The sequence below is a fragment of the Myiozetetes cayanensis genome, unplaced genomic scaffold, assembly GCF_022539395.1.
Source record: "Myiozetetes cayanensis isolate MyiCay16 unplaced genomic scaffold, myiCay2020 scf5-8, whole genome shotgun sequence".
Classification (NCBI taxonomy): Eukaryota; Metazoa; Chordata; class Aves; order Passeriformes; family Tyrannidae; genus Myiozetetes; species Myiozetetes cayanensis.
In genome coordinates this window covers 16,122,305-16,138,545 of record NW_026087742.1, presented here as the reverse complement: position 1 = coordinate 16,138,545, position 16,241 = coordinate 16,122,305, and the positions used below count along the sequence as shown (strand labels likewise).

Sequence of the window (16,241 nt, the reverse complement as noted above, 5' to 3'; positions counted from 1 at the left end):
AACATCCTCTTCCCGTGGGCCACAGTCCTTCAGGAATATCTGCTCCAGCATGATCTCCTACACAGGCTGAAGTATTTATACATACAATACTCTTTCAATCTATGGACCAGCTTCTGAAGTACCACTTTTATCACAGGATCTCCCTGTGTACAGAATAGTTGGAGGTTTTGGGGATTTAAATGAACCTTTTTAAGAAAGCAGAGTAATCCCCAAAAATTACTCATAATTAGAAAACCCCCAAAAAGTGAGACTTGGAAGCAATTATATATAGTCATATGGAATACATTAATAGATTTTCCTATGTTACTAAGTATTAATAAGGCCGAGAGCTTAACATATCACTTGATATGGTTAAATTACCTTGCAGTTCTAGAACAGACAACAATGACTGAGGACACAATTACTGTGCTTCAGGGCATAAGCCAAAGACTATTCCAGATAAGAAATATTACAGTTTGCTAGTACTTTATCTAACTCTAGGACTTCTTGCCTTGCAGTTGAAGTAATTTATTGCTGGTTACATAGACAGAGTATAGATCATGCCTGGAGCTCACCTGCTATGAGTTCTGATTGCATCTTTTCTATCCTGTGTCTCTACTGTATTGCTAAATTTTTTGATTGATAGGCTAGAGTTTATATCTTCAAAGATAAATTAATAGAAGGGTTATTTTTTTTAATAAAAATGGTATTTCTCCAGTGCCATTTCTGCAGGGAAGGCATTGAGATTGTTAATCACTTAAAAGTAAAGACAGCTCTATAGTTAGCATCCATTGAGGAAAGTACTGGTTTACATCCTCTATAAATATTTAATTAACAAAGAAAATAGGATGGAACTGTTATAATACGAGTGACTTCCTGCATCTGATTACAAAAAGGCTTCTCTATTTGAAGCCTGATCTATTTTAACAATATTAAATAAGTAGCCTGCAGCTGTTTATTTCTCAGTTACAATAAAATAACCAGATTTGAGTGTTCAACAGATACTTTACAAAATTCTAGAAGAGAGTCGAAATGCTCCTCTTGGTTTGCAGTTATCTGCTATTTGCAATACCCTTACTCAAGGTGCCTGTATTTATTTTCCTTCTTTGGGCATGTTTTTGCTTTCATATTTACATTTTCCTTGCTACTTTTCTTGTTCATGAAATTAATTTTGTGCCATTTTAGTGTAGTATAGATTTTGGCACTGTGATTTTATCTCTTAACAAGCTGGAGCCTATTTCTGCATTGAAAATACCATGAAAAGCCTTTTTTATCCAGTCTGACTTGGAAGCCCAAAGTTACATGATAGCACCCTTCTAACATGCACGAAGGTGCAATAGGGCAGATGAGATTACAATTGGAAACTCATCAAAGTAAATTGATGCCTCTTTTGGTCCTGGGCATTGCTGTTAGCTGTCTTCAGCTTCAGAAGTAGAAGTGGTGCTTGAGGAAAGGTGCAAGGCTCTTTTTCAGCTCGGACAAGGAATAAAATTGATGCTGTTGGAATGGATGGAAAAGATGATCACCCAACAGCTAAACCTGAAGATGAAGGAAGTGTAAGTAGGTGACCTAAGCATTCTTGATTTTGTGTGCTTCTTGACACTATTAGATCTCATCACCTGACTATCAAGTATTAAACTTAACATCATGACTAGATTTGGTGTAATTTTCTCTTTTATAGCTCAGTCTGAAAATGTCAACAGGTGTTTGCGTATCCTTAGATTGCTAATAATATGTATTTCCAGACAATTTAAATAAAGGACATGACAGTGTGCCAATATGAAAAGCTTATATAGGTGTCATGGCAGCAGGCTTTTCAAAAAAGAAGTCACATTTTAGACAAAAAGGCAACGTTAAAGTAGGCAAAGTGTTTTGCTTTTCCCTGACAAAATGCAGCAGGGGATTATTGCTTGAGTGTTAACTCATGACAAAGAAGTAATTAAATAATTTAGTGAATGGTGATAGTCAAATTACAGCTTCAGATGGAAACCAACTCTAGAATACAAGAACTAAGTTGCTGTAGAGAGGAAAGCTGAATTAAGAATTATGGCCCTTACTAAGGGAAGGGAGCAGCTTAACTTTGCCTTGGTTTTCCTTTCTATAAGATGTCTGTGGTAGACTTATATTACCTAGGGAAATATTGATGATGTAGCACACAGCATTCAGTGTACTGAATGAATCCTGTGTAACAGAGAACTTTACCATGCAAACCTTGACACATGGAGGGCATTTTTTTAAAAATAAAGTTAGAATTGCAGTAATGGCAATGAAGTTGTTGTTTCAAGTTCATACTTATAGTCCAGTTATGTCAGCCTAGTGCAGTTTTCAATGGTCCTTGACAGAACCTAATTTTTAAGAAGAAATCTGCCTGGTTAGGTGTATAGCTGCAAAAAGGAGTGAAATGGGAAAACTTAGATACAAAATATTATTGGGGGAATCTTGATCCAAGTGGCCCAAAGCTCAGATGTCAGAACTGAGCATTCATTGAGGTGCCCCGAGCTGTCCTATTGGACACCTGAGTGTACACAGGAACTTTGCCTGACAGTGAGGAGATTCAAACAAACAGGCAGTTTGGTTTTCATTCTTAAAGAGATGTGTACCTGATAAGGTTTTTAAAAATTACGGAAGATGGGTAAATAGAGTGGAGAACACACAAAACAGGTGCAGTTGATTAGCTAGAAAGAAGACACGAATCTGAAATCTTCCAGTTCTATGTTTTCAGATTTTGCTTGAGGAAATTGTAAAGGGTGTTACTGGGTATTTTTACTCTACTTGTTATTACTTATTGACAAGCTGTCTTTGAACATCCTCCATTCTGAGGTCAAAGACTGCTATCTGCTGTATGTGACTATGGGACAACTAGGACATTTCTGGTGATGTTTCTTATGCTCCCTTTGTAAGGATACACAGAGCTCTCTTCTTGAGAGCATTACTAGCGCATAATATCAGAAAAATATTAGAAAAAATTGTGTTGATGGGAATTTCTGAATGTTTGTAAATTTTTTAAAAAACATCAAAACCAACAGATTTCCTGGGACGTTAATCCACTAAGTTTCAAATGCCTCTGGGGATGGAGGTTCCCTGAGCTCTCTGGGCATGGCTCACATGCATGGCCCTCATGATGAAATATGTTCTTCCCCCTCCTCCATTCTAGCTGGAATTTCCCCTGCTGCTGCATGTGACCGTTGTGGCTGTCTCTTCACTGTGCATCAGTGAGAAAAGTGTGTCTCTGTCTTTTCCGTAACCCACTTTAGATAGGGAAATCTATAATTAGATTTACTCACGCTGTCTTTGCCTCCTTGTCTCTGACTGAACAACCCCAGGGCTCTCAACCTTTTGCTGTATGTCCCTTCAGCCCCTTCCTGCTTGGTGACCTTCCCCTGGAATCACCCTGGATTATTTTATACTCACAGGCCAAAAACTGGACACAATTGTGGGTCTTCTGCTGTTGGGCAAAAGGAAACAAACACTTGTGAAATAACCTACAGTGCTACTTTTGAAAATGGCTAGTAGTTATGCTTGTCATCTCCTGCGTGGACAAGCTCCGTCAACACGTGGGTTTTGTAGCCACTAGATTAAACTTGACATCCCACAGTGATGTCAACTCAGGAGTGAAACACAAGTGTCTTGAAGGAAGGCTCTTACTTTCTGACTGGAGTTTTAAACCGCTGCTAAATTAATTATAGCTGTGTACATACAGTAGCAGACAGATATATGTGGTGATCTCTTCCAGTTGTTGGTCCATCAATTGCTGTTAGAAATGTTCCACATTTTTTTGTTGTCTTTCACCTTATTTTAGGTAGCCAACACTTTCAGTCCAAATGGTATCTGCAGAAGATAAGTTGGCAAAGAGGATTCTGGCAAGGAAAAAACATGCCAAATTGAAGAAAAAAGATAAGTTGCTGTGGAATTTTCAAAACAAAATAATTCTCTTTACCCTCATTCTATTCATTTTAGGCGTTGTAACCTGGACATTACTGTGGCTCTTCATTGGTGAGTTGCTGAAAGCTCAAGCTGATTTCATACATCCCTATCCTCAACAGTACTTTCAGCTGACTTTAGGATCTCACTTGTCCTAAAGGCTGTTTCTAAAAAAAAGCATAATACTTTTTGTGTGTCTTTGTTAAAGACTTAAGTACTTATAAGAACAGGCATAGCTGATGGCTTTAGGGAGTGTGACTTTTTTTTGAAGTGTTATGCAAAACAATTTTATGTGCACATTGATTATGCAGACCTGACAGTTTCTCTGAGCTTGTTTGCTCAGAATTTTTATCTTTCACTGTGTTTCTTGGCCTTACAAAATCCAGGTCCTTTATCTTTCATACAAAATAGAATTAAAGAAATAAAAGGGGAGTAAGAAGCACATGTATCTAATAATAATAATAATAATGGCCAGTCTTCGCAAGCGAAGATCCGGGGAAGGTCTTTACACCTTCCAGCCTGCGCATTGGATTTTTTAGGTGAGACACAGTGTGCGCGGAACTGAGCCCACCCTTTAATCCTAAGGTTCATCTGCCGGGGCCAAGCGAGCTTGGACGGTGGCAGCGAGGTCCTTAGGACGTAGGTGGGTTGCCTTTAAGGGCTAACGAGCCCCATCTGCCCGGGAGTGGCCCTGACCGGGAATCCAACCCGGGTCTCAGCGGTGACAGCGCCGCGCCTTTACCACTAGACCACCAGGGGCTCCAACATGTATCTAATTGGGCATTAAAGGCTATGTTTTCCTCTTTAGACTCCTGATGCTAATACTGCCTCAGATTCCTCAGAGATGCTCCAGAATTTGGATGTTGATGCCTCCTTCATTATGCTGGCTCATTTGTATGGTGGTATCTTATCTTGTGTGGAGGGAACAGGTGCTCAACTAAGCATATTTTGGTACACATTTATAAGAGTTTGGCTATAAAAAGCACAGTGTTCTTTTGGTAGCTGTTTCCACTGTAAGGCCAAATAGATTAATTTGGGTTAGAAGTTTAATAAAAAAAACCACACCTCATTGTTATTCGGAGGGAAAAAATAGGTTGTCTTCTTTGTTTCTTGCAGTTCAGGCAGAAAACAAAGATGCACTGTATTTTGTTGGACTGTTTCGTGTTGCCAACATAGAGTTTCTCCCAGAATATAGGCAGAAGGAGTCAAAGGAATTCCTCTCCATGGCACAGACTGTGCAACATGTGGTAAGATGAGCGTGTTGCTTGGCTAGTAAAGATTAGAGCTGTGAATTAAAGGTGGGACATTCAGGGCCACCAGACTCACAACTGAGTCTGTTGTGGTGTTCTCCTTCCCACGTTTTCCCCCTCAGAGGATTGTGTACAAAGAGTGGCTATCTGGAGGTATGAAGGAACTGATGGCTTTCAGCTTGTTAATCACAAGCTGAGTTTTGGATAGGTCTCTTTGACTTCTACATTTTACTAAAAATGTTATGTATTTCCCCCCACGAATCAGGATCTATGAATAGAACTCTGCAAAAGTCTTTCAAAACTTAATTGCCACTTTTGAGACGTTGAACTGCTGAAGTCTTTTGCATTTAAATTGGTATCTTCTGCCAGTCTTCTGCCTTAAAGCATCTATAATTACCCCAGAGCTCTCAAACATATTTACAGTTACATTTCCTTCTGATGCTAGGTATTCTAAAGGCCCTTATTCTTCCCAAACACCTTGCATCAGTCAATGCAGAAATAGCACTCTGTTGGTAGGCAGTTAAAGCTGCTCCACAGTGGGGAAGAAAGGGATAGGAATCTTAGTTAAAAGGGAATGTGACTTTGAAGACACTTGGTGTAGTGATCAAAAATACACTAATGCAGCAGGAAATGCAGAACTGTCCACATAAGGATTCAAACAATGATATGAAAACTGCTGAACAAATAACAAAAAAAAGTTAGACGCAACCAAGAAATTTTTTAATAATTGCTAAGTTTTTGTCATAATATCAACTCATGTTCTCGTTTTCCAGCTCTATTTGTCCTCCCTCCCCTAGCTGCTTCACAAAAGGCTTGAAAGCTGACTGTTGAGTTTTCCCAGTCCTGCATGTCAGTGACTGAAGTGCTTTCAGGAGGGGTAGCAGGTAACCAGTTCAGGGGACATCCTTCCCCTGCACTCCATGGAGCAGCTCTAACCTGATGTAAGCCCTGTGTCCTGCTCATGTCCCAGAGCATCCTGCCTCTGTCACACAGAGGTGTCAGAAAGAAGGTGTTGAGCTGCCAGTGTCACCACCTCCTACTTGAATGTAACTTGAAGTCTATTTTTTATGTGTAAACTTTGCCCGAACTCACCAATGGATTTTGCAAAGCTGAAACTGAGCTTCATGCCAACTTCTGACTAAAACTGTTAGTAGGGCAGTGGTTTTTTACTTTGAAACATTTTTGTTCGTGGTTACTGGCCCAGAGACCACATGTGGTAGTAGAAGATTGTCTCAAGATAGATTCCTTTTTTCTTTTGTAGTGACAGTAATATGTAAAATCCCTTGTAGTCTAATCTGGAGAAAGATTGAGCTCCACCCATTTTATTTAGGCCCTTGAAAGTATTGTTCACACTTCCTGTGTCAAACATCAAAAGTTAGGGATTAAAATTCATGTGATTTTTGCTTCCAGGGCAATCCCACAGCATCAAACAGGCAGAGTTTTTGCTTCTCCACACATTTTACACTGTGTGTATTGGAAAGAAATACTTTAATATTAAACTGTTGATGAAGAAAATAGATATAGACTGAATCAAAATGCAAGAAATTCCACACAAACAGAGAAAAAGAGCTCTTTAGCTGTGAGGGTAATCAAACACTAGAGAGGTTTTCCAGGGAGGCCGTGTAGTCCCCATTCTTGGAGATATTCAACTGGAAATGTCCCTGAGCAAGAGGATGTAGTTGACCCTGCTTTGAGCACTAGGATTGGACTAGATGGTCTCCACAGGTCCTTTCTCTGGTTCTGTGGAAAAAGCTCTGACATGTGCTGTTCGTTGCACTTTAGTAGCAACACAAAAAGTGTTACAGGCAGGTGCACATTTCTGGAAGTTTGACCCTAAGCATCAGCATAGAAAAGCCCCTCTCTGGGATTTGCTGAGCAAAGAATGTGCACCTCTTTCAAAACTCATTTATTTGGAAAAAACATTGCTGTACACTTCAATTGGCCATGGGCAGAAGATTTGATGTTTCCTGGGAACACTGGACTTGCTATGAAGAGCTGGTCTTCTGCTCTGCCTGGCTTGGCTGAATGTATGTCTGGAAAGGTTTGCATGCTGCATAGTCTTGGTGGAAAACAGGATACTCTTAGGAAAGGCTAGAAATATACCAGTTCTAGGTAGGAATGACTTTCAGAAATGCTAAACCTTTATATTTTCTCTTTCAGATGAACTTGGTCTACACGACCTCTTCTTTCTCCAAATTTTATAAGCAGTCCACCGTTTCAGAAGTCAGGTAAAACTGCAGTTAATGTAATTGCCTTTCTGCTGGGTAGTGTGTAATGTAATAAACCCATAAGAGAAGCCTATTTTTGGTGGTTATGATATAGTGTCTTTGCTATGTACTTGTACTGGTAGCAAAATATGTTGATGACCCATACTAATTCACTTAATAAAAGTAAGGACAAACTGAAGTCATATAAGCAGTTCCTTGTCTGCCTGGAGTACAATCTAAGATGAACAGAAATAATGACTTTAAAGAGGATTGGTGATACTCTGGCCAATAGGTCACACAGAATTTTAACCACTTAAACATGCTGTTCAAGTACAACTCTGTGTTATTGGCTAAGTCGCACATATTTTTTAAGTAATATGTTGATAATTTATTTATGTAAAACTATTGTCTACTGACAGAAGGGGAAAATATCTATAGTGCAATAAAGTCCCCTTACTCTTATATTATATTTGCAATTAATATTAGAAGTTTGGTTATTCCCATCCTCTTGAACCAAATGCAATTTTGATTCAGGTAAAGGAGTTTCTAGGGTACGTTTGGTTTAATGATTTTTCTCCCCACCAGAAGGTAAAGATTTGGGTGACCATACATGGTTTCTAGTGTGTTACCTAAATAGTCTAGAAACTGTTTCTTATATACCTATTTATAAGAAACTGTTATATAATATATACATATATTCTTTTATATATATATATACACTCATAGCACACAGTACAGGGTGAAATGCATACCAATGAAGAGTTCTGCATTTCTGGAAATGATAATTCTACTATTTCTGGTTTGATTTTTAGGAGATAATTCTGCTCTAATTCAAGCAGATAATATAATTTCCATAGATCTCAAAGGCAGGAGATCTCAGGAAATCAACACACCACGGATTCCCAATTGGATATGAAGAGTGTGTTTTGGTGTTCTGTGCTTCTTTCCCCCTCCCCCTCCAAGAGGAAAATATACGTTCAGTGTGTTAATGTAACTAGGACAGATGGAAATGAACCATACACTTCTAAATTTGAACTTGAGAAGCTCGGGCTAAAAGTCTAGTCTTCAGAGAACTTCCAGCATGTTGCTAATCTGTAGGACCTGTTTCTTTCAGTAACAACAACAATGGAGGCCTTCTTATTCATTTCTGGATCGTGTTTGTGGTACCACAGGCGAAGGGCCAAGTGCTGTGTGAGGATTGTGTGGCTGCCATTTTAAAGGATTCCATTCAGACAAGTATCATTAACCGGACTTCGGTGGGAAGCCTTCAGGGCCTTGCAGTGGACATGGACTCTATTGTTCTGAGTGGTTGGTATTAGCACATACCCATATCCTAGAGGAAACACTTCATTAAGCAAACATTTTTACTCTGGGGTGGCAAATTCTATAAATAAACTAAAATCTTTATCCTGTATTTTTAGCTTCCAACACTAAATTTATAACTAAAAAAAAAAGAAAAAAAAGTGAGAAGGAAAATAAACCCCAAGATTTGAGATCAAAATGTATCCTTGTAAACAGTGATTGTAAAACTTCCTGTATTTGGAGTGCTTATGTTCATAGTCAGGAGCTAAGACTGACACCTTGTAGGCAGCTCACTCTGTGGCTTTTAAGGTATAAAAAGATGAAGGGTTAAGGTTTCCACATGGATCAAACTTTAGTCCCTACACTGCAAATGAGAGTCTTGTCACTCCTTTATTAAAAACTAAAAAATAGATTAAAACCCTGCCCATTCATTAAACAACTCTTGTGCCATTTCAGTCTGGTGAACAAATTAACAATGTGAGATTCAAGTATCTGTTTAATGTACTTAGCTACAAAATGGTTTTATGATTTTCAGTTCTATGACCGTAGGATGGAACAACTCTGTCCAGCTGAAAGCTGACAAAGACTTTGTGGCCAAGGGTGAGGAAATGACCCCCTGGGTACCTCTCTCTTAGTCCTTTAATTGAATATGACTGCTTAAGTGACATGCAGTCTCTTCCTGCCTCAGGTGCTGAGATGTCTGGGGACATGATACTTTCAAAGCTGCTTGCAATGCTTGCAGAAATAAAGGGTAGCCCCTCCCCCCCCCCACTGAGATATCTGTTTTGTCACGTGTATTTAGTGTTAGGACTGAAATGTGATTGAATTAAACCCTGAATTCAGGATTTCAGGCAAGCAAGAAGACTCACACAATTCTTTTTCTATGCAGCAGGTCTTCGGTCAGATTATTGGTCGACAACAGGAACAGGTAATTCACCATTTTGGCAGCTTCCTGGCAATGGAGAGGTGGAGAACAAATGTTCTAGTTCATGACTTAGACTTAAAGACACACTGTTCAGTGTTAATTTAAGAGGGTCAAATTAAACCTTGGTATTTAAGTCCCTTTATACTTGGTATAAAAATGACCAAGAGTGTTGCACACAACAAATATAGAAGCTGTCTACCCTTATCAGCCTGGTAAATTTTTTAGATGTACCTGGGGGCATGGTAGGAAATAAACTCAGTCAATTGTTAGCTATTCACTGTGTTGAACAAAGGATTAACCTTTTCTAAAGTGGACAGTAATGAATTAAATATGCTGAACAATGGTAATGCTTTTGCCCACACTTTATCCTCCTTAATTCCCTTTCCTCCAAGGTTAATGAAGAGTTTTTCTTTGGAATTAATTTCCTAACAGTAACTAGTTTGAGCAGTTGAGTTTTGCAAGGGTTGTGGGAGACATAACTTGTATCCTGCTTGGTTTAATATTATAAACCTCCCAGCAGGGTTCTTTGCCAGTGTGCAGAAACTTTACAAGCGGTACAAAAGCACTGTTATGTGGAGTTGGTACCTAGAAAACATGCTACCAGGCTAAGCCATAGTACGCTGATCATCTTTGATGCAGATGTTTGATAAGTTTCTGTTGGGCCAGTAGTTGTCAAGCAGCTCAGTGTGTTGGCCTCCCTTGCTCTTTGACACAGACTGTCTCTTCATCTTGAGAAGTTGCACTGTTTCATTTTTTTTAAAAGGCTTTATACCTTTCTGTGATTGTGTTTTTCTCTTTTGAGACATTAATTTTTTTCACTTCTATCTGTGATTTCCACCACTTCTGGTATGTTGCAATGTTTTAGCTTGCATACTTTTTTGGAATTCAACAGCTACTTTTGCCAGTGTAGCCAAGTCAAGGTCTCCTAGTTCTGTGGTCCACACGGGGACTTTGGGTCACACACGCTGGGCCATGGTTTGCAGTGTTTTGACTGCTTTCAACTCATGATTTCTCAAAACTCATGTCAATTTTGCTACAACCTTCTCTTGTTCAAAACCTTTCCTGGCTTAAACTACAAAGTATAGCAATATTGATGCTTATCACATCTCATGACATGCATTTTGTTTATGTAAAAGAATTTTGCATACTGGTGTTTACTTGCATAGTGATTTCATTTCCCAGTTCAGTGTTCCAGTGCAGAGGAACTGGTACATTCAAAACCTGTGTTTCAACTTATTCCAAAGTGCAGTTCCCAAAACAGAAGACAATAAGAGGAAGAGTTTAACAAAAGTAGGGATGCTAAGGCTTTTTTAGGACCTCTGTGGTGTCTTTCACACAAAGGGAGAAGAATGTCCTGCCATATTCTAGTCATCTTTCAGGGACTTGCTGTAGCCAACCACGGGTGTCAGCTGGTATCTATGGCAAGCATAGAGCTGGTATGCAATGAAGTTACTGGGGAACAACAGCACGGACGACCACAGTAGAGAAAGTCTTAAATTTGTGCAATTTCATTTTCTGTGGTCATTTGACTATGTCTGCTTAGGACTATAGAATGTGGTGCAGCGGTGAAGGTGATCATGCAGCAGCACACAAGGAATGTGCATTGCCTGGTTGTATTTCGAGAGCAATAGAGTTACTTTTGGTATGAAGATGCACCTGGTCATTGGTTCAGGCACAGGATTGGAGGGCAGATTTATTGAAGAATCTTGTTGGACAAGAGCCTTGTAGAGATTCAGCTGATGCAAGTGACTTGCATTGCCATGGCATCTGGCTGTGCAGGGTTTGCTTGGGTAAACACTTCATCCAGCTTTCTTTTGAAGCTAACACACTTGCACTACTTGTAGTTCCAGAGCTAGCTCTGAATTCTCTTCACCCTGCTCCACACCATCAGTGAGCTCATCGTTACTTACATAGTAGAAATAATAGTAGTCACATAATTCTAGAGATTGTGATCAAAGCTGGCTTTGTGAAGGGTGACTAAATAACCACAAATAACTATTATAAAAAGAATGTTGTTGGGAAGAGATAAGAACAAGGAATAAGGAAGAAGAACGGCCCAACCAAGGCTTTAAATAGTTATAACTGTAATTCAGTTGAACGGGGTGTGACCCTTAGAGATTGTTCATCAACATTCATAGCATTAGTTTCAAGACTGTAAATCAGAAGTGGAAATCAAACAAAGCCTGCCACTTCCTGTCTTGATTACTTGCTGGTTAAAAGACCAACATTTAATTTGAGTCAACAAGTGGTAGGAAACATTCATAGTGCTCTAATTGTTTTTCCATGATAGTAACTATTTCAGAGACTTGTGTTCCTAATAGGCAGAAATTAATGCAAATATTTACTTTAGATCTTATTCTCCCTAATTTGCATTATCCAAAACAAAACAAAAAAAAAAAATCCCCAAGATTTTTACTGTCTGGGGGCTGCAATATTGAATTGAAAAAAATACCTCAATGTATTTGACTCGGAAGTTACAACTGTTTCAGCTTGGTTGCAAAATTTGATACAAGTAACAGAGTTTCCTGGTTATCCTTATCTAAACGATGACACAACTTTTTACCTTCTTTTTTTTTTTAATGTGTAGGCTAGGTTTCTTCATTAGTATTTCGAACCACTTCCATTTCCAACAGTGATTTCTAATGCTGCAAATGTTTTCAAGACTTGACAGGACAAAGTCCTGGTCTGAATTAATTCTGACCCTGCTTTGAGCAGGACGATGAACACGAAGGTCTTAGCAGTCCTTCCAAACCAAAGGAATTGGTAAATCTGACTTTGTTGGTAGCAATTACAGCTCAAGTCATGATAAAACATTGAAAACCCTGACATTTGAACAATAAAAAAAGCAGGAGTAATACAGTCATGTAGCTGCATTTTTATTTTGTTTTTATTTTATTGATTATAAATATACTAACATCTGTAGGGACAAGCAGTTGATTTATGCACCTTGAAAGTAGATGAGCATTTCCCAGCAAACAATTATTTAAGTAATTTATCCTGTAGAGACTCTGCAGAACTTTGTTAACTGCAAATTGTACGAAATGGCATTGCTTTAGTGCAAATAAAATGCGTGGACTGAATTACAGCACTCTTGGCCATGTTCTGCACTTTTATGAATAGACTTTTCCTTGACCACAGACTTGTAACTAAGATGCAAACAGTGAGTGGTAGAGAAAGCAAGAGAGGGACTCTACAAGGACAAGGGGCAATGGCTTTGAGCTGGAAAAGGATAGGTTTGGGTTTAGGGTAAGAAGAAATTCATTAGTGTGGGGGTAGTAAGGCAGTGGCACAGGTTGCCCAGAGAAGCTGTAGATGCCCCATTCCTGGAAGTGTCCAAGACCAGGTTGGAAGGTGTCCCCCCTCCATGGCATGAACTAGATGATCTCTTATAATACAAACCACCCTATGATTCTGTTATTACATTGTTTTCTGGGTTAGATGTGCTTTCACATGTTGCTTTAGTTTAACACATTTCAGGATTTTCTCTCTATATATTTTTTTTTAATGCCATGTGGGTTTAAGCACTTTGGAGTGAGTGTGTCCAATGTTGAAAATGTGACTTTTTCACAGGAACAAATTGCATGTATGACCTGTATGGTGACCATCTACATGAGCACTTTCCCCTGGGTATGCGGGCTGCCTCGGAGGGAACAATCTGCTATTTTAAGCTTATTGCATCTGTGGGCCATCTTATTCGCCTTTCAATAGTATCCCTCCAGATTGAAGCAGATAACTGCATCACTGACTCACTAACCATTTATGACTCTCTGATGCCAATCAAAGATAAAATACTGTACCGGTGAGTATAAAATATCATTAAGAATTCCTTGACAATTTTTTTTCCTATTTTTTTTTTTTCCCTAAGACTTGTCATCTTCATTTTTGGTAGCTTTTGTTTTGTTACAATTATTCTGATCTTCGCGTATTACTCACACAACACCTGGTAATTTTAAGTTTCTTACAAAAGTGGAAAACATGACATTGGTAAGAATGGTAAAATAAAGAAATGGTAAAATGTTCTTCAAATTTTTCTTTATTCTTCAGCCAGAGTGCAGCTACAGAATTATGAAAGTCACACATTACTGGGTGGAATTTTCTGTTTCTTATCAGGAAACAGACATTAACTGAAAGTGAATGTCAAAATTTCCTCCCTTAAACAAACTCTAATTTTAGATGAAGATTAGTGTTCTTCATATGAAGACTGAAGTTCTAAAACTCAGTCTCATGATTTTTTACTTACTGGCACTAGTCAGTGTTTTTTTAATCTGTTTTATTTGTTTAGAGGGTTTTTAAAATCTAGAGTTAAAGCTGTGATGGGTTGAGAGATGTAGACTGTTACTTTTTTTGTTTTCTTTCTGTTTCTTTAATGATCCAATATGCTTGTTTAGGGACTTTTTATTTGAAATTCCTGATAACTAATTCCACAGGGCTCTGTCACTCCAAAAGGAGAAGACAGCATTTCCGTGAAGTAGATGAAGAGCTCAGTGTGTTCACCCCTGAAATCCTTTTCTCTGGTCTGTCAATTGGGGTATAAGGCTCAAAAACAGAGCATTGGCTTTTCAGTTCTCTTTGAGAGTTGTCCTCTGCTAATATCTCTCACCAATTGACTTTTCTATGATCCAGCAGATGGTGTTCACTTACATGTTAGTATCTGTAGGGGAGTGAAGATGTCTGCTAGGTAATGCATATGGAAAGTAACTTTTTTAATGAGACTAGTTGATTGGCTCAGGTTCTTAATTTCTGACTTGGAGAATAACTTTCTTGGCTTTCCCACTCCCCAAAAAGTGGATAAATCTGTTGGTCTAATTAAATAAGCTTTCTCTTTCTACAACCATTTCTTTAATATTGGCTTCATTCATTTTTACTTGGAGTGAAGGCTGAAAGTCACTATCTCCTAGAGCAAACCATTCCATATTAGTTTTCATGCTTACGATTTCTCTTTTTGTAAGAAGTGATTTCCGATATTAGGTTTCTAACTGGCCTTGTAACAGGTATTTTGCATTTAAGAGCATGGAGATTTTTACTAGACTTTCAAAGTAGGTAAGATCTGAACCAGCGGAAAACCCATGCATAGAATGAGAGTGATGTGTTAGGCTTTTTACTTTTTAGCTGATTTCTTATGTATGTGCTCTTCTTTCTTCCCCCTCAGAGCTTGTGAACCAGCTGATTCATTGGTGTCACTTGTGTCCACAAATAATCTCATGCTGGTAATGTTCAAGGCAGCACAAGTAAAGGACCATAAGGAATTCCGTGGCTATTTTGAGGTCATTACACAAGAAAGTAGGTTTGTTCTGTGTTTGGAAAAGTTTTTAGTGTGTTGTTTCTGTCTAAGATCCTGAAGAGGCTGTCATGTTTCTGACTACACACAAATGACTCCTATATTTCTTATCCCTTTTTTTTCATAAATGTATGTCTCTCTTCTGCCTCTCCTCTGCACTATTGAGCATCTCCCTTCCTCTTTAGTAATGTAATCTGAGCAGACTAGCTGTGCAGTGAAATATGAAAATAAGAGGCTGAAACCAGCCCTGAATTCAGTTGGCGAGCACCGCAATGTTCCAGCAGATGGGGCTGTTATTTCAGGTGTAGCACTGGCTCCTCTCCTGCCTTGGGTCTGTGGGATCGCGTTAAAGGTGGAGAGAGTTCAGCTCTAAAAATTGCTCTCAGAAAATAAAACTTCAGTAGCTTTGTCTGCATTTGCTATCGCTCCGTGACTCCTCATGGACAAACAGGAGTCTGTTGTGTTTGTGTATCAGGTCCATCACTTGCTTTTTATTACTTTAATCTTTAAGAAGTGGTTAGATCACAGTTACAAATTGTACAAGGAATATCACACTAGTAGCACAAGGAGAAAAATCTGACTCAATCCAATGCAAAGAAATTCAAGCTGCTCAAAAAGGTGCTGCATACTTTCCACACCATCATAAAAGCGTGTGATAAAATCTCCATCTTAAATAACTCCAAATTCAGGGCTGGCTGGGTTGGGTTTCTTGTTTATTTGTTAGGTTTTTGCTTGTTTAAATTCAGGTCTGGGTTTTCTTTGTTAGTTTCTCTGTGTGTGCTTTGTTTTTAATGAATTCTGTAAATCCATAAAAAGAAAATTTTGTACTTCAGGAGGCTGATCTGTTTAGATACATTGTCCATTTCTCTTCTAGCTGGCTGCACTTTAAGACTAAAGATCCTTATGTACTACTGCAGTGTGGACGTATTGATATGCTTGTTTGCAGAACTGCCTTCAGCAAAATAACCAATATAAAACTTCATAATATTTTCTCCTGGTCTTGCAGAGCCCAGCAAGCATCCCTGGACTTTTAAATTCCTTGTCTTCTGTGTGCATCAATGGGAAGGGTCTCTTTTTACAAGTCAAACCCAGATAAATATAAAAACCTATTAAACATAACCTACTCTGCTTTGCAGTGAAGGACTTCTGATAAATTTGGATGCTTTAGCCCACTGAATAGCTTTACTGAAAGTAAATATTGCCTTTTGTTTTTTGTTTGGGTTTTTTTTTTTTTTTCCCTAGGGTGTGGAAAAGCAATAGTGACAAAAGAGAAAATTGGCTACGAAGGGATCATCACAAGTCCCTATTACCCAAGCTATTATCCTCCCAAATGTCTTTGTGCATGGAACTTTCAGGTAACACAAATCTCTGCCTCTCAG

General features: G+C 38.7%; 1 protein-coding gene across 1 annotated transcript in view; it reads left to right on the top strand.

Annotated features, from left to right (window-relative positions):
- Positions 1–16,241, top strand: part of TMPRSS7 (transmembrane serine protease 7) — a 45,483-nt gene that overhangs the window by 14,748 nt on the left and 14,494 nt on the right. The window contains exons 2-7 of the mRNA XM_050334112.1: positions 7,311–7,378; positions 8,472–8,665; positions 9,549–9,587; positions 13,155–13,383; positions 14,734–14,864; positions 16,105–16,217. Of these exons, the coding sequence (XP_050190069.1) occupies positions 7,311–7,378; positions 8,472–8,665; positions 9,549–9,587; positions 13,155–13,383; positions 14,734–14,864; positions 16,105–16,217 (774 nt within the window). The remainder of the gene's footprint in view (positions 1–7,310; positions 7,379–8,471; positions 8,666–9,548; positions 9,588–13,154; positions 13,384–14,733; positions 14,865–16,104; positions 16,218–16,241) is intronic.